This window comes from Anomaloglossus baeobatrachus, chromosome 3 (assembly GCF_048569485.1).
Source record: "Anomaloglossus baeobatrachus isolate aAnoBae1 chromosome 3, aAnoBae1.hap1, whole genome shotgun sequence".
NCBI lineage: Eukaryota > Metazoa > Chordata > Amphibia > Anura > Aromobatidae > Anomaloglossus > Anomaloglossus baeobatrachus.
Window position 1 is genome coordinate 425,478,924 of NC_134355.1, and position 15,249 is coordinate 425,494,172.

General features: G+C 43.5%; 1 protein-coding gene across 2 annotated transcripts in view; it reads right to left on the reverse strand.

Annotated features, from left to right (window-relative positions):
• The window catches only part of EEF1AKMT4 (EEF1A lysine methyltransferase 4), a 99,648-nt gene that overhangs the window by 59,812 nt on the left and 24,587 nt on the right, over nt 1-15,249 (reverse strand). The window contains exon 3 of one of the 2 annotated variants that reach the window (XM_075338477.1): nt 4,192-5,443. The exons of the other annotated variant lie outside the window; for it this stretch is intronic. Coding sequence (XP_075194592.1) covers nt 5,156-5,443 — 288 coding nt within the window. The 3' untranslated portion in view covers nt 4,192-5,155. Of the gene's footprint in view, nt 1-4,191; nt 5,444-15,249 lie in introns of those variants that run through there. 2 annotated transcript variants of the gene reach the window in all.

Consider the following 15,249-nt stretch of genomic DNA (forward strand, 5'->3'; position numbering starts at 1 on the left):
CTCCAATTAGATAAAATGTAATTGAAAAGGAACCCAGCTTTAAGTGTATTTTTTATACTGCCTTCATCTATTCAGTACTTTGCTTACTGTTTGGTTTGCAGTCTGATGATAACTGGTAACAAATCCAAGTATCTCCTTACCTGTGTTAGATATGTTAGGATTTGTAGGTTCATAAATACCATTGTATATTGTAGGAACTGAACTGACATAGCAACTGATCACTGTACAAACTTGGATGCTGTATTCACGTACTGATGGTGGTCCTTGTGCTGTATTTGTTTACTGACGGTGGTTCCAGTGGTGTATTCCCTTATTCATGGTGGTTCACTTGATGTATTCATGTGGTTATGATGTTTCACCTGCGCAAGCAGTTTATCAAGTCCTCCATCCTATTTTTTTGTTTCAGAATCAGGTACCAGGCCCTCAGCTTTGTTTTGGTTTTTTTTTTTACATAGTGACCAATTCAAGATCACATACACGACACTTAACACATCTTGTTCTCTCTCAGATTTTGAATATCTGCATGCAGCATCCTAAATTACACCTATAGAGTCAAAATTATGCAGTGTCAAATGTACACAACACAGATGCAGGCAATCACTGAGCCCAGCTGAGGTAAGGTGACAGTCACTTAACTCAGTGATTGGCTGAATGTTGTACTGATGACAAGGTGTCACTGCTACTGCCATAACAAAGACTGGAGTAGCAGTGGAAAGTCGGTACTGGACCTGGGAAGGGTGCATACAGTCTGCTTTTGTTATTTTACAAGACAGTCCATATTTGGGATCCACTTTTCTAAAAGCAGAATATCCTTTTAAGTGTTTAGCAGCAGTATTCAGAAATTTATGCATCTACTGGGTACAGTGCAGGCTCAGCTGATCTTGCATGTAGGAGTATGTACAAAGTGGGTAAGGGGTTAAGAGGTAAAGATAAAGCTACTACCAGAACATTGTCCTGATGTGGCTTCACATTAATAGCCTAGTTTCTGAGAAATGTTACCATCTCTGCCATGTTTCAGGAAAACATACGTTCTAAATATATTCTTACTGGTAGTGTGCTGGAAATTAAGTATCTACTGATGAGAGATATGTATTTGACTTCCACCATCTCTTCAGTTGGACCTGACAAAAGAAAAGGCCCTAAGTTCTAAACAACAGGAGAGAAGGGATTGGGATGGACGCCTCATCACATTGATTGACCGAGATTGTTTAATTCTAATATCAACCCCACTAGTTTATTGGGTGAGGAGTAGTGATGGGCAAATGGTAAAATATTCAGATTTTCATACGGAATACCTAATACTATTCTAGTATTTGTCACGAATAACAAACCCAATTTCCATTGACTTGCATTAAGTTTGTTATTCATGACGAATACTGGAATAGTACTATGTATTTTTTACGAATAATCCGAACCCGAATATTTTACTATTTGCTCATCACTAGTGAGTTTATCTGATAGCCAATACGGGTATTTGACCATTAAAGGATGTCTGAGATGCAATAGACACAAGGGTCATCCCACTTTCTGCATCATAGCATTGTATTAGCGTCATACAGGACTTTCTTTTAAACAAGCACCTTATAATATATTTGCCTACGCGGGCAAGTCCAGTGTAATTGGTGACTTCTTTTGGAGCATATTGCTCTAATCGTGCTCACAGTTTGATACACCCAGGAGTGATTCTGATCATCAGTATACAGTGTGTCCACCCAGATCCTGTCCACCGCCATTAGCTTGAGAACGGCGACAGCTATAGGCATAGAAGTGATGTCTAGGTATAGTAAAGTAGCCATGCGCTACGCAATGAAACCACCTATAGCGCCACCTGGTGGAAAACAATGGAGTTAGCATTTTTATCTCGAAAACAGAAAGAGAGAGGAAAAAAGTGAATTACAAAGTTGCAGGGCATCATCAATTCAATACGAATCGACACCTTGCATACAGAAATGCTATGATATGAAACCCATGCCCCCCCCCCAAACATTGAACGCTGGTCACGCATATGGCGCTCATTTAACTTTGATGCTCAAAGTGACCACAGTCAGCTGCAATGCACATCTGTACTCTGGACAGCATACTGTATCTTGCTGCACCTTGTGCAATATCGTAGGTAACACGTTTGCACAAGCATCTGTGATACGTCGTCATAGGTCCTGCAATGTTGGTGAAGGGGTCACATATGTGACGCCCTGGCAAAACCAAGTAGTCACAAATAAGCCCCCGCATAACATCTTCCCTCACTAGGAAACATACAGCTAACCAGAAACTCTAGTCACCCCCCCTTAGGGAAAGACAGACACACCAGTGAGCGTGACCAGGCGGTTGGGACACGCCCACCCAGGGGTCCAGACAGCCCGGGGCGGGAAAACAAGCAGATTAAGTTTGGAGTTCAGTTTGGAGAGGAGTGTGGGCTGGAGCTAAGTGTAGCTCCAGCAGGAAAGTTCAAGTTGAACGGTGCCAGGGTAGGAGCCCTGGTGCCACTGGCTAGGAGGCAGAGGGTGGTCTCCGTCAGCAGGAGACGGGAAGATGGCTCGGCAGAGCAGAGGTGGACCGGGACGGGGTTGTAGCCTGCCGGTACCGACACGGGAAACCGACCCAGAAACCGTAGCACAAAGGGGGATACTCTGACCCTGAAGCCAGAACCGGAAACAAGCGGACTGGAATTCACCAATTGAGGCCAGGACTAGAGGTTCTGTCCCACCCAAAGTCCCTCATAGAAGACAACAGCCCACCGATAGGGATAAGAGGTCACCGCCAGGGCCCATAAATCCCACGGGCCAGCATATGCGGGCACAGCTCCTTAGGCCACATCCAGCCGGGAGCAGACTCCTGAGTTTCATGATAGGAAGTCCACCTTACACAAAACAGTGCAGAGCAAAGGATAGAGACCACCAGCCTGGTGGGGGACCCAAATGCAACCGGCCGCGGCACGGGCCACCAGCACCTTGGTTTACCAGAGACTTGTGTGGTTTATTAACTGTGAGTACACAAACACTCCCTGCGGTCGCTATACCCTGCACAGAGACACCGGGTTCCGGGGCCACCATCCCTACCCACGGAGGGGTTAACATCTTTGCTGCCACAACATCTCCCCCGGGTGCCCACAATAGCAGCGGTAGTGTCCCACTTCACCACACACCGTGGGTGGCGTCACAAACTTAATACAGCCTAGTCCGTACATCTACGTCCCCCTTTTATTTGGCGTGTCCGCGAGTCCCCCGGGTCCGGAGGCCCCTGAGCCACCACCCCAGAAGGCCCGGACCCGAGCAGCGCCGGCTGCTGGCACGGGGGCGGCACACATACACCTGCTGTTTGATGTGACCTCACAGAAAGAAGTCCAATGGGGTCAGGTCAGGTGAGCGTGGAGGCCACTCCACGCAGCCACCATACCCAATGACTTGTAGGAAGATCTCCATGAGGTATCGCTTCACGTCCGCAGCCTTGTGAGTTTTACACGTTCTAATCATAGCCTTTCTGTATGCAAGGTGTCGATTCATATTGAATTGATGATGCCCTACAACTTTGTAATTCACTTTTTCCTCTATCTCGTTCCGTTTGAGATAAAAATGCTAACTCTGTTTTCCACCAGGTGGTACTATAGGTGGTTTCATTGTGTAGCGTATGGCTACTTTACTATACCTAGACACCACTTCTATGCCTTTAGCTGCTGCCATTCTCAAGTTAATGGCGGTGGACAGGATATGGGTAGACACACTGTATACACTCTTTTGGCCTCAGTGCAGTTTATATTGGTAGGCCTATCTTTGAAATCACTATTTTTTTTTTGTATACATTAAATTTCAACATATACGTTTAAAAGTTATATTTTTAAAAGTTTACCACCTAGTGTCAACTTTCTCAACTAATTTTGTAGGATTACAAATCTGTGAAATTTCTGGTATATGTGAATAGGCATTCTGAAGTTCGACATTTGCCATCATAAAGGCCCATCCTAATAATGGAATGGTGGATCTTATACAGTCAATTTAGAAACGACATGACACCAGTTTTCAGGTTTTTAATGAAATGTGTGGGATGAAGGAGAGAAGAAGCTATGTAACCTCTGTGTTAACTGTCATCATTATGGTGTGGAATCAGCCTCCTATGGTGCTGTTACAGAGGGTGTCTTGAGAAATTAAAGTTATGGCTCTTAGAAAACAGTAACACAGGAAGGACTTTCATAAAACATTTTATTGTGTGAAATTATAAAACATTACAAATAAAAACCTACACATTTTTGGTGTTGTCACAAACATAATAGGCAGTATTTTTTGCAAGCACTTCACACCAGGTTAAAAAACACACAATCTTACACCCGGCTTCCAGTTTAGCACATTTTAAAATACCATCTATTGAAAATATATATATTTTTAATATATCTTACATTCGTAGCTTCATCTTTCAGAGTAATTTTCAGTTTCTCTAGGCCACATTGACACATTGTGTGTCATGGTCAGAGTATGGACTGCGATGCAGAGACTCGCCGTGGGTCAACAACTTCGACTGGTGGGTGCATTTCAGGCTGTGCTTGGACACATGGTCGGAAGATCGTAGCCTAATGCACAAGGGTTATGCACACAGTAATGCCCCATCACACACGTATAAGTCTCACAACGATGATTCGTCATTAGCGCTAGCTAACAGAACAGTCAGAAGAGTAGAATAAGTTCAAAGCATGCACTAATATATTAGTGGGATATTGCCCACAATGAATGCACAGGGTGATATAGTACCTAGGTATTTGCTGTTCTACTGTTTCCTTAACTCCCATTCACTTTTATGGGAGCTAGAGGAAAAAGAGCAGTACAGTCGGCTGGACTGTTTTCATAATTTTGCTTTTGGACAAGTATTCCCCCCTCAGGAATTCAAAAAGTTATGAAGGAAATGAAAAGATTTGTCCTCTCTGAAAACAGGACCAGTCTTGTCTACAATTGATGCTTGGCTTTGCAGAATAGTCCTATCAACCAAAAAAAGGCTTATAAACCTGGATACAGCAGAATGCCAGGACTGCACCGAGCGTCTGTACTTGGTCTGAACAGTCACAGTGTGCAGGCAGGCTCCCTTTAACCATTGAAGTTTGGTTCATTGTTACATACAAGCAATTAGCCCTTCTAGTTAATGTTACTACATCACACCTCCCAGTCGTCTTCAATCATATTTGGATGTTATTAAGAAAATCTTCATCATCAGATTCTAGAAGAGTTGGCAAATGCTCCAGATCCATATGCGAGTTATGAAGACTCCGTCCTCTCTCAAGGTCTGAAGAGGTCAATTGTCCCCCCTTGTGCATGGCATAGAAGAAGTAATGAAAGTCTCTGCCGTAAGAGTCACACGACACAGACCAGCCATACTGAGGTTGTGCATAGTGACGAGAACGGAAATGTGGTGGGGAGAAGGTGATTGACATGAAGCATCCATTGGGGGAAAGGACCCGACTGACCTGTGAAATGTAAATATGAGAGGTCAGAAGCTGAGAAAGTGCATAGAAAGCAATGAAAAATGGAGAGAAGCACATGCAGAAATAGAGATGGAGTGATGCATCTACAATAAAATGTCATTACTGGCAGTGTTACATTCTGCTTAGTTTGTTAAATGAGCCCAACGTTTTCGGGAGTGAGATTATTAATGGAAAGGCCGGGTATATGATGGAGAACTTGGGAAACATGCGGCCAGTTCAGAGCACGGATTGTCAAGGGACTGGGGATAAAGAATCCAGAATCTCATAAAACTTGTATTTTCACAAGGAGGCAAAGAGAAGCATGTGTCTATGCCCAAATTAAAAAAAAAATGCCTAGAGGCAGCTTTGTTTCCATGACAACCTAAGCAGACAACATTCAATACTGTCTTCATCTCCATGGAAACTAACAGAGCCACAGATTTGTTTAGTATCAAGAACTCCACCTTTCATCAAAATAAAAAGGTTAGAGGTCAGTGACAACATGTACCTAAGGTCACATCAGCAGAAGTGCATCACTTAAATGGGGTGTCAGTTATCACTCTACAAAACCGCTGACTGCGCTAGATAGGAGGCCTGGGAAGGAGTTTCACTACACCTTTGTGTTGGGTTTCAGCAGCAGCATGAACGAGAAAGTGAAGTGTTAATCTGATAGCACGTCTCGAAGAGTTGCGCATCTGGTTGTCCCCCTGAAATTCCCTCGGCTCTCTCCTCGTGGGGCTCATTTAGAATGGCCGATTGATATACAGTGTGTCCACCCATATCCTGTCCACGGCCATTAACTTGAGAACGGCGGCAGCTATAGGCATAGAAGTGGTGTCTAGGTATAGTAAAGTAGCCATGCGCTACACAATGAAACCACCTATAGCGCCACCTGGTGGAAAACAACGGAGTTAGCATTTTTATCTCAAACGGAACGAGAGAGAAAAAGTGAATTACAAAGTTGTAGGGCATCATCAATTCAATACGAATCAACACCTTGCATACAGAAATGCTATGACTAGAACGTGTAAAACTCACTCAAGGCTGCAGACGTGAAGCAATACCTCATGGAGACCTTCCTACAAGTCATTGGGTATGGTGGCTGCGTGCAGTGGCCTCCACGCTCACCTGACCTGACCCCATTGGACTTCTTTCTGTGAGGTCACATCAAACAGCAGGTGTATGCGACCACTCCACCAACATTGCAGGACCTACGACAACGTATCACAGATGCTTGTACAAACGTGTCACCTACCATATTGCACAATGTGCAGCAAGATACAGTATGCTGTCCAGAGTGAAGATGTGGATTGCAGCAGACGGGGGCCACTTTGAGCATCAAAGATAAATGAGCGCCATATGCGTGACCAGCATTCAGTGTTTTGGGGGGGGGGGGGGGGGGGGGTCATGGGTTTCATATCATAGAATTTCTGTATGCAAGGTGTCAATTCGTATTGAATTGATGATGCCCTACAATTTTTAAATTCACTTTTTTCCTCTCTCGTTCCGTTTTCAAGATAAAAATGCTAACTCCGTTGTTTTCCACCAGGAGGCGCGATAGGTGGTTTCATTGCGTAGCGCATGGCTACTTTACTATACCTAGACACCACTTCTATGCCTATAGCTGCCGCTGTTCTCAAGTTAATGGCAGTGGACACATTGTATAGTATACAATCATGGCTCGATTACATGGGCCGGCAACAAAACGATTTTTTAAAAAGCTCAATCTGTCCCCGTACAGAATTATGTCGTCAGCCAAACATTCACTATCAACATGTTGCGATGTGCTGCTGAAAACAATGACTTATGGAGGGGCAAATGCTCCCATATGCATTTTGCTGATATATCAGGCATTAGCTGACAAATTTAGAAGGGCTGGTAATTAGGAACACTCATTAACTGATCATGGAACAACTAAAAGGGCCTTTAGAAGCAGTTACTGCTGAGAGAGTTCAGTGTTAGGGACTATCCAGGGACCATGTGGCACAGCAGTGCACTCCATTAAAACTTTACTTATTAATACTACTGATAAAACCCTACACAAAGGTATGTTTAGATACTGGTATTCAGTCTATCATGAGTTTCACAGGGACAATACTGCTTACAGGGGCTCTTTAAAAAGGGAACCCATCATCAGAATATTTATTTTCTTAAATCATGTTTTTGTCCTAAATGTATTTTTGGGAAGGTTAGCTGTATTAAAAGTTTAAACAATAATAGAAATCTTGCAGATTTCCCACTAGCCAAGTGTTTTTTTTTTTTTTGACAAGCCAAGTTGTTTCAGGAAACAACACATGTACATAGCCACAATGAACAGACTATTTCTTGTACTCAAGCATCTAATGACCATGTGCAAAGGTCATTGTGAAGGAAAGGGAACCAGAGTCAGAGGTTACATTGCAGATTGTAAATGGTGGATCCTTAGTTATCATCTGCATAGAGAGCTGTTACTTGTCATTTTAATTCTGCCTTAGATGATAAGCAGCCATACTGAAACGGTTCCTGAAAGGGCAGGAAATATCAGTCTCGGGGTCAGTTTAGATAAATTAACCAGTGGCACAATACGACCGCCGATTGAGAAACATTTACGGATCGGCGGTCATTTCAATCCTTGTTTGCACAGGCAAACCGTAGCAAAGGATGCTCACTTAGCGATCTACCGTATACTACATCGCTCAGTGTGCATAGGTTGCCATTGTTCTCGGACCATGTGACTCCTGTTTACACAGGAAAATAAATGCGCTACCGAGAACAATCTTTTAAGATGCATAAAAGATCAATTCACCCGATGAGTGTTTTGCTCCTTCATTGGGTGATCGGTAGTCTGTTAACATGTCAAGATAATTGTTAAAAGGAGTGTTTTTAACAATGCTCGTTCACAATTATCTTGCAGTGGAAAAAGCCCCAAGTGCCTTTCAAAAAATTGCCAGAGAAATAAAAAATAACTAAATTTAGTTTTAATAAATATCAGGACATGAAAAAAAAAACCCCATAAAACACTGCCATAATGAAAAATAAATAAATACATGTAATAAAAAATTGACAAACGTAAGGGTGATTTACTGATTATAGCTTCTCGTTAAAGGGAAAAAAAATGAAAAGTTGGCTATGAAATAGTCTAATTGATGTAAAACAAGAAAATGATGTGTTATAAATGTACATTATAATTATCATTGTAATGAGCTCCATAGCCACCACCCACACAGTCTTCAAATCCAACAGGTTTTATTTTTACCATCAAACATTGGTGCAAGGCGATAACCGAGATATTAAGCCATAAGAGATGTGACTAAATGAGTCTAAACAGACACATGCATGTTTTTCTCACTAGCTGAAATCAATAAACCTTTCCTGATTTAGGTCAATTAGTATTACCAAAATTATTTATAGTTTGCCAAATGCCAGAACAAAGAAAAATTTTGGATATCCTTCCACAAGCTTCTCACAATAGTTGGTAGGAATTTGGGCCTATTTCCCCTGACAGAACTGGTATAGCTGAGCCATGTTTTGGAGGTCGCCTTGCTCGCACTGGCCTTTTCAGCTTTGCCCATACATTTTCAATAGGATTGAGATCAGGGCTTTATGATGGCCGCTTCAAAATGTTGACTTTGTTATCCTTAAGCCACATTGTAACCAGTTTGGCAGTATTCTTCTGGTCATTGTCCATTTGGAAGACTCATTCCCGCCTAAACTTCAAATTCCTCGCTGATGTCTTGAGATGTTGCTTTAGTATTGCTACATTATTTTCTTTCATAATGATGGCATCTTTTTTGTGAAGTGCACCAGTTCCCCCTGCATCAAAAAAACCCCACCACATGATGCTGCCACCCAGTGTTTCACAGTTGGGGTGGTGTTCTTAGGCTTCAAAGCTTCTCCCTTTTTCCTCCAAACGCAACGATGGTTATTATGGCTAAACAGTTCAATTTTAGTTTTGTCAGACCACAGAACATGTGTCCAAAAAGTAAGGTCTTTGTTCCTGTATGCATTTGCAAACAATCTGGCTTTTTTGTTTCTTTTGGAGTAATGGCTTCTTTCTGGCTGATTGGCCTTTCAGCCCATGTTGATACAGTACTCTTCACTGTGGATAATGACACAACCTTACCAGCTTCCGCCAGCATCTTCATAAGGTCTTACGCTTTTGTTCTTGGCTGATATGCACATGTCTGACCAAACCACCTTCATCTCTGGTACACAGAACCAGTCTTTTTCTTGAGTGGTACGATGTCTGAACATTCCCATCTTGTTTGTACTTACATATAATAGTTTGTAGAGAAGAACGGGGCATCTTCAGATATCTGGAAATTGCATCCAAGGATGAACCAGACGTGTGTAAATCCACAATTCTCTTCCTGAGAACTTGGCTGATTTCTTTTGACTTTCCTATGATGCTACACAAAGAAGCAGTGTGTTTCAAGTGTGCATTAAAATACATCCACAGGTGTGTCTCTAGTTAACTCAGACGTTGCCAATAACCTATCAGAAGCTTCCAAAGACATGACATCATAAGGGCTGTCCCATATTTTTTAAAGCAGGGGTGGGGAACCTTTTTTCTACCAAAGGCCATTTGGAAATTTCTATCAACCTTCGGGAGCCGCACAAAATTATCAATGTGAAAATGACCCGGCTATATTTGGTTAAACAATTAACTCACCCCTACTGTGGTGGCTGGAGCTGCATCTCTTTGGTGCGGCGGTGATGTTAGGTCTTACTAATCATGTTGCTTCTCACAACAACGCCTTTTCAAGGTATGTCTCGGTCGGGAGCGCAGTCAATTCTTTGTGATAATAAAATTGGTAAACTATATACATCACATATCAGACGCAGGGACTGCTGTATATAAATCACAAGAGACACATACATCACTAGAGGGGCTGGGGGCATAAACATAACATAGGAAACACTGGGACTGCTGTATATACATCCCATAGGAGACGCTGGGGACACATACATCACACCAGCTCCTCTTGTGATATATATGCCTCCAGCTCCTCCTGTGACGTATATGCCCAAAGCCCCTCCTGTGAGGTATATGCTCCCAGCCCTTTCTTTGATGTATATGCCCCCAGTCCCTCCTGTGATATATATGCCCCCAGCGTCTCCAATGTGATGTGTATGCCCCCAATGTGATATATATGACCCAGCATCTCCAATGGGATGTACATGCTCCACCCCCTTCTGTAATGTATATGCCCCTAGCATCTCCAATGTGATGTATATATCACAGGAGGGGCTGGGGCATAAGCATCACCGGAGACGCTGGGGGGTAAACACATAACAGGAGGGGCTGGGGGCATATACACATCACAAGATGGGCTGGAGTACAGACATCACTGGAAGGCATAAACTTGGCTGGGGGGCACAGGCATCCCTACGGGGGGGAGGGAAGGGGGGGGGCGCACAGCAGGCATCCCCACGGAGTGGGGGGCGCAGGCATCCCTACAGGACGGGGGCACGCACAGGCATCCCTACGGGGAAGGGGGGGGGTGCACAGGCATCCCTACGGGGGGGGGGGGGGGGGCGCGGGCGAACAGGCATCCCTACAGGGCGGGGCGCACATGCATCCCTATGGGGGGGCACGGACAGCACTTGCGGACCACAGACATCACTAGGGGGCATACAGCATTGGGGTTCGTACACAGCATTGGAGGAACACAACACTGGGGGTGACACACAGCTCTCGAAGCTGCACACAGCCCTGGAGAGTGGGCACACAGTGCCGGGAATCTGCCCGGTGGCCGTAGAAAAGGTCATCGCGCGCTGCATGCAGCCCGCGGGCCGGATGTTCCCCACCCCTGGTTTAAAGGCATAGTACTCTTAGTGTATGGAAACTTTTGACTTTGCTGAAAGTAATAAAAATGCCTTAAAAACACTCTCTCATTCTGGCATTTGGCAAATATAAATAATTTTGATAATCCTAACTAACGTAAAACGGTGAAAGGTTTATTTTTATTTCATGTCAAATTGTAAGAAAAACATGCAGATGTGTCTTTATAGATAGTGTATGTAAACTTCTGGTTTCAACTGTATCTGCTGCTGGTATGTGAAATGTTTGCTATGTGCTGAGCAATATTACTTAGTTCTTAAGAGATTTTGATCCATAGTGACATCACTGCGTCACACAGATTATGCAGATATGTTGGCTGCTGGGAATCTCTCATTCTACAAATCCCAAAAGTGTTGTATGTACAGTATGAAGATGCGCATTATTCTCCTGTAGGCAATGTCTTACCAACTGCCCAGGAGTGGAGCCCCTGTACCTCCTGCAGCTTTCAGCTTTTCAGGTGACAGGTATGGAAAAGAGGGTGGTCTTGTAGACTTCCTTCTTATGGTTACACATGCTTTTTTTTCCCCTTTTTAATTAAAAGGGAACCTGTCAGCAGTTTTTACATATGGAAGCAGTGATATGACTTTGCAGTCAGTGGTCAACCAATAAAAATTATACCTTTAAAGGGAACCAGTCACCAGGATTTCCGTATATAACCTAAAGCCAGTGCTATACTGGCACTATCAGGTTGATTCTATACATAACAAGCAACGTGGAGTGAAAAGAAAAGGATGATCCGGCACAAAATCTCCTTAGGTAAAAACATTCAAAATTTATTGAAGCATCATTAAAAAATAGCGTGAAGACCAAGTATCCACTCAGATGGAAAGCATGGAGGTCATGATAACTTTACGCGTTTCGGACAGTTATAAAAGCAAAAAAAAGTCCTTAATCATAAGTGTCTCATGAACACTGCAGAGCTACTGAAATAGACTGATCTGATGAATGAGTAGGAGGGAGGAGTGGAAATATGCTAATTACATGCAAACATCAGGTGGAAGTCAAAGTTAATGGAGTTACTCTTCAGTTAGGGTTATGTGATTAATATATGGAGGAACTACAAGTGCAGGACATAATATACCCGAGCCCTGAGCTCTGACAGGAGGAACTAGGAGTGCAGGACACATTATACCCGGGCCCTGAACTCTGACAGGAGGAACTACAAGAGCAGGACAAATTATACCCGGGCCCTGAGCTCTGACAGGAGGAACTACAAGTACAGGACACATTATACACGGGCCCTGAACTCTGACAGGAGGAACTACAAGTGCAGGACAAATTATACACAGACCCTGAGCTCTGACAAGAGGAACTATAAATGCAAGACACATTATACCTGGGCCCTGAGCTCTGACAGGAGGAACTACAAGTGCAGGACACATTCTACCCAGGCCCTGAGCTCTGAAGGAGGCACTACTAGAGCAGGACACATTATACACAGGTCCTGAACTGTGACAGGAGGAACAACAAGTGTAAAACACATTATACCTGGGCCCTAAACTCTGACAGGAGGAACTACAAGTGCAAGACACATTAAACACAGCCCTGAGCTCTGACAGGAGGAACTATGAGTACAGGACACATATACATGGGCCCTAAGCTCTGACAGGAGAAATAACAAGTGCGGGATACATTATACCCGGGCCCTAAGCTCTGACAGGAGGAACTACAAGAGCAAAACACACTATACCCGGGCCCTGAGCTCTGACAGGAGGAACTACCAGTGCAGGACACATTATACACAGGTCCTGAGCTGTGACAGGGGGAACTACAGGTGCAGGAAACAAAAAATCCCCATAATTATAATACCCCACTAACTCAGGATCATGGGTGCACGGGCGTATCTGTCTGCTAAAAAATAAACCTCAGGTCGGAGCGATAATTAAATCCGTTAGGGTATCTGGAATTTAATTTAAGAATCCACTTAGCCTCCGCCAGTAGTAAGGCTTTAAACCAATCACCTCCACGCGGAGGTCTAGGAATATGTTCAATGCCCGTAATCCTAAGTGTAGAAAAATCTCCTGCATGGTTCTCGATGTAGTGTCTAGTCAATCCTGATAGGGAACGCTTTCTGACAAGTGTAGCATAGTTCAAAGAAGCTTTATCTTGGGCGGCCATTGGAATACGTAAGTGTTCCGAAATTCTTGTCCTTAGGGTACGTGAGGTACAACCCACATAATTCTTACAACATAAAGTACATGTTGCTACATAAATAATGTGTGTAGAAGAACAATTGATGAAAGTCCTGATATCAAAATTTTCCCCATCGCTACCCAAAATGAATTTATTATTAAGCATAAACTTGCAAAGTCCGCAGCGATTGGATCCACATTTGAAGGATCCCTGGATACTGAGCCAGTTTTTGCCCGATTTACCAGATTTCTTGGGGGCATATCTACTGGGCGCAACTGAGTTACCTATAGTATTTGCCTTCCTGGCTACTATGTTAACACCTGATTGAAGAATGTGACTTAAGGTGGCATCCTGACAAAGTAAGGGAACAAAACGTAATAGGGTTTGTCTGATTTTAAAGAAATCTGTACTGAAAGGTGTTGAAAATGTAACACGGTCTCCAATCTTAGGGGGTGTAGGACGGTCCATCAATAATGTGGCCCTAGGTCGATTAGCAGCAATGGAAGAAGCCCTCCTAAGAGTTGAATCTGAGTATCCCCTTCTCCTGAGTCTCCCTTTGATGTTACTAGCTTCCTTATGGTAGGAAGCTTCAGTAGAGCACAAACGTTTGGCTCGTAGAAGTTCCCCCACAGGTAAGTTGTTAATAGTGTGGGGTGTGTGGCAGCTGGTGGCATAAAGGGATGTATTTCCACTAGTGGGCTTCCTGAATAAGGTGGAATGTATCGAGCCTGTGGCTGGTTCTCCAGATAGTAGGACATCCAAAAAAGGAGCTGTTTCCATATATAAATTCATATCGAATTTTAGATTGAGGGAATTATTGTCAAAATATGCCTTGATGTTATTCATGGCCTCCTGGGGGGTATCAAATTGGCCAGTTTTGCAAATTAAAATCTGGTCGTCTATGTACCTAGCGTACCAGACAAGGGTACCCATAAAGGGGTTATTGTCCGTGTAGATGTACTGTTCCTCCCAGTAGGCCATGTAGATATTCGCCAAGGCGCAGGAGAAACTAGCTCCCATCGGGCAACCCGCTACCTGGAGATAAAAATCACCATTGAATTCGAAAAAATTGTGAGTCAGTAAAAAACCCGTCACCATGAGAATGAATTCTTTCACTACATCATCCAGTGGGCTATACTTCTCAAGGTGAAAATAAAGGGCTTGTATGGCTTCCCTGTGTGGAATACTAGGGTATAATGAAACAACATCACTCATAATCCAGTAGGAGTCTTCCGTCCAAGGAATTTTTTCTAAACTCTGCAGTGGATTTTTAGTGTCCCTGATGTAGCCTACAGTGCGTTTCATTAACGGTTGGATTTGATGATCCAACCAACTGCTCAGATTACTCAATAGGGATCCTGTACTGGCTACTATAGGTCTGAGTGGGGGGGAAATAGATTCTTGTGAACCTTGGGGAGGCCTTGAAAAATGGGGCATATTGGGGATTCCACAAACAGGTAATCCTGGATTTTTTTGGTAAAGATGCCCCATTCAAAGCCCCTTAATAAAAGGGCTTGCAGTTTAGATGAAATATCCGATGTAGGGTCACATGAGAGCTTCTTGTATGTAGATTCATCCCTCAAAATCGCATTAATTCCTTTAACATATAGGCCACTGTCAATCACTACCACTGCCCCTCCTTTGTCAGCCCTGCGTATCACAATGTTGTCATTGTTTTTCAGATCCTTAAGGGCTTTCCTCTCTCCAAATGTAAGATTATTATAAGTTTGGGATTTTTTAGACAGTATGCTCCTGACCTCCGTTTCCAAAAGGTCTTGGAAAGTATCCATTAGGGGGGTTCTGGATGCAATTGGATAGAAACTAGGGTTCTTGGTGAAAAAACTAGGGGGTG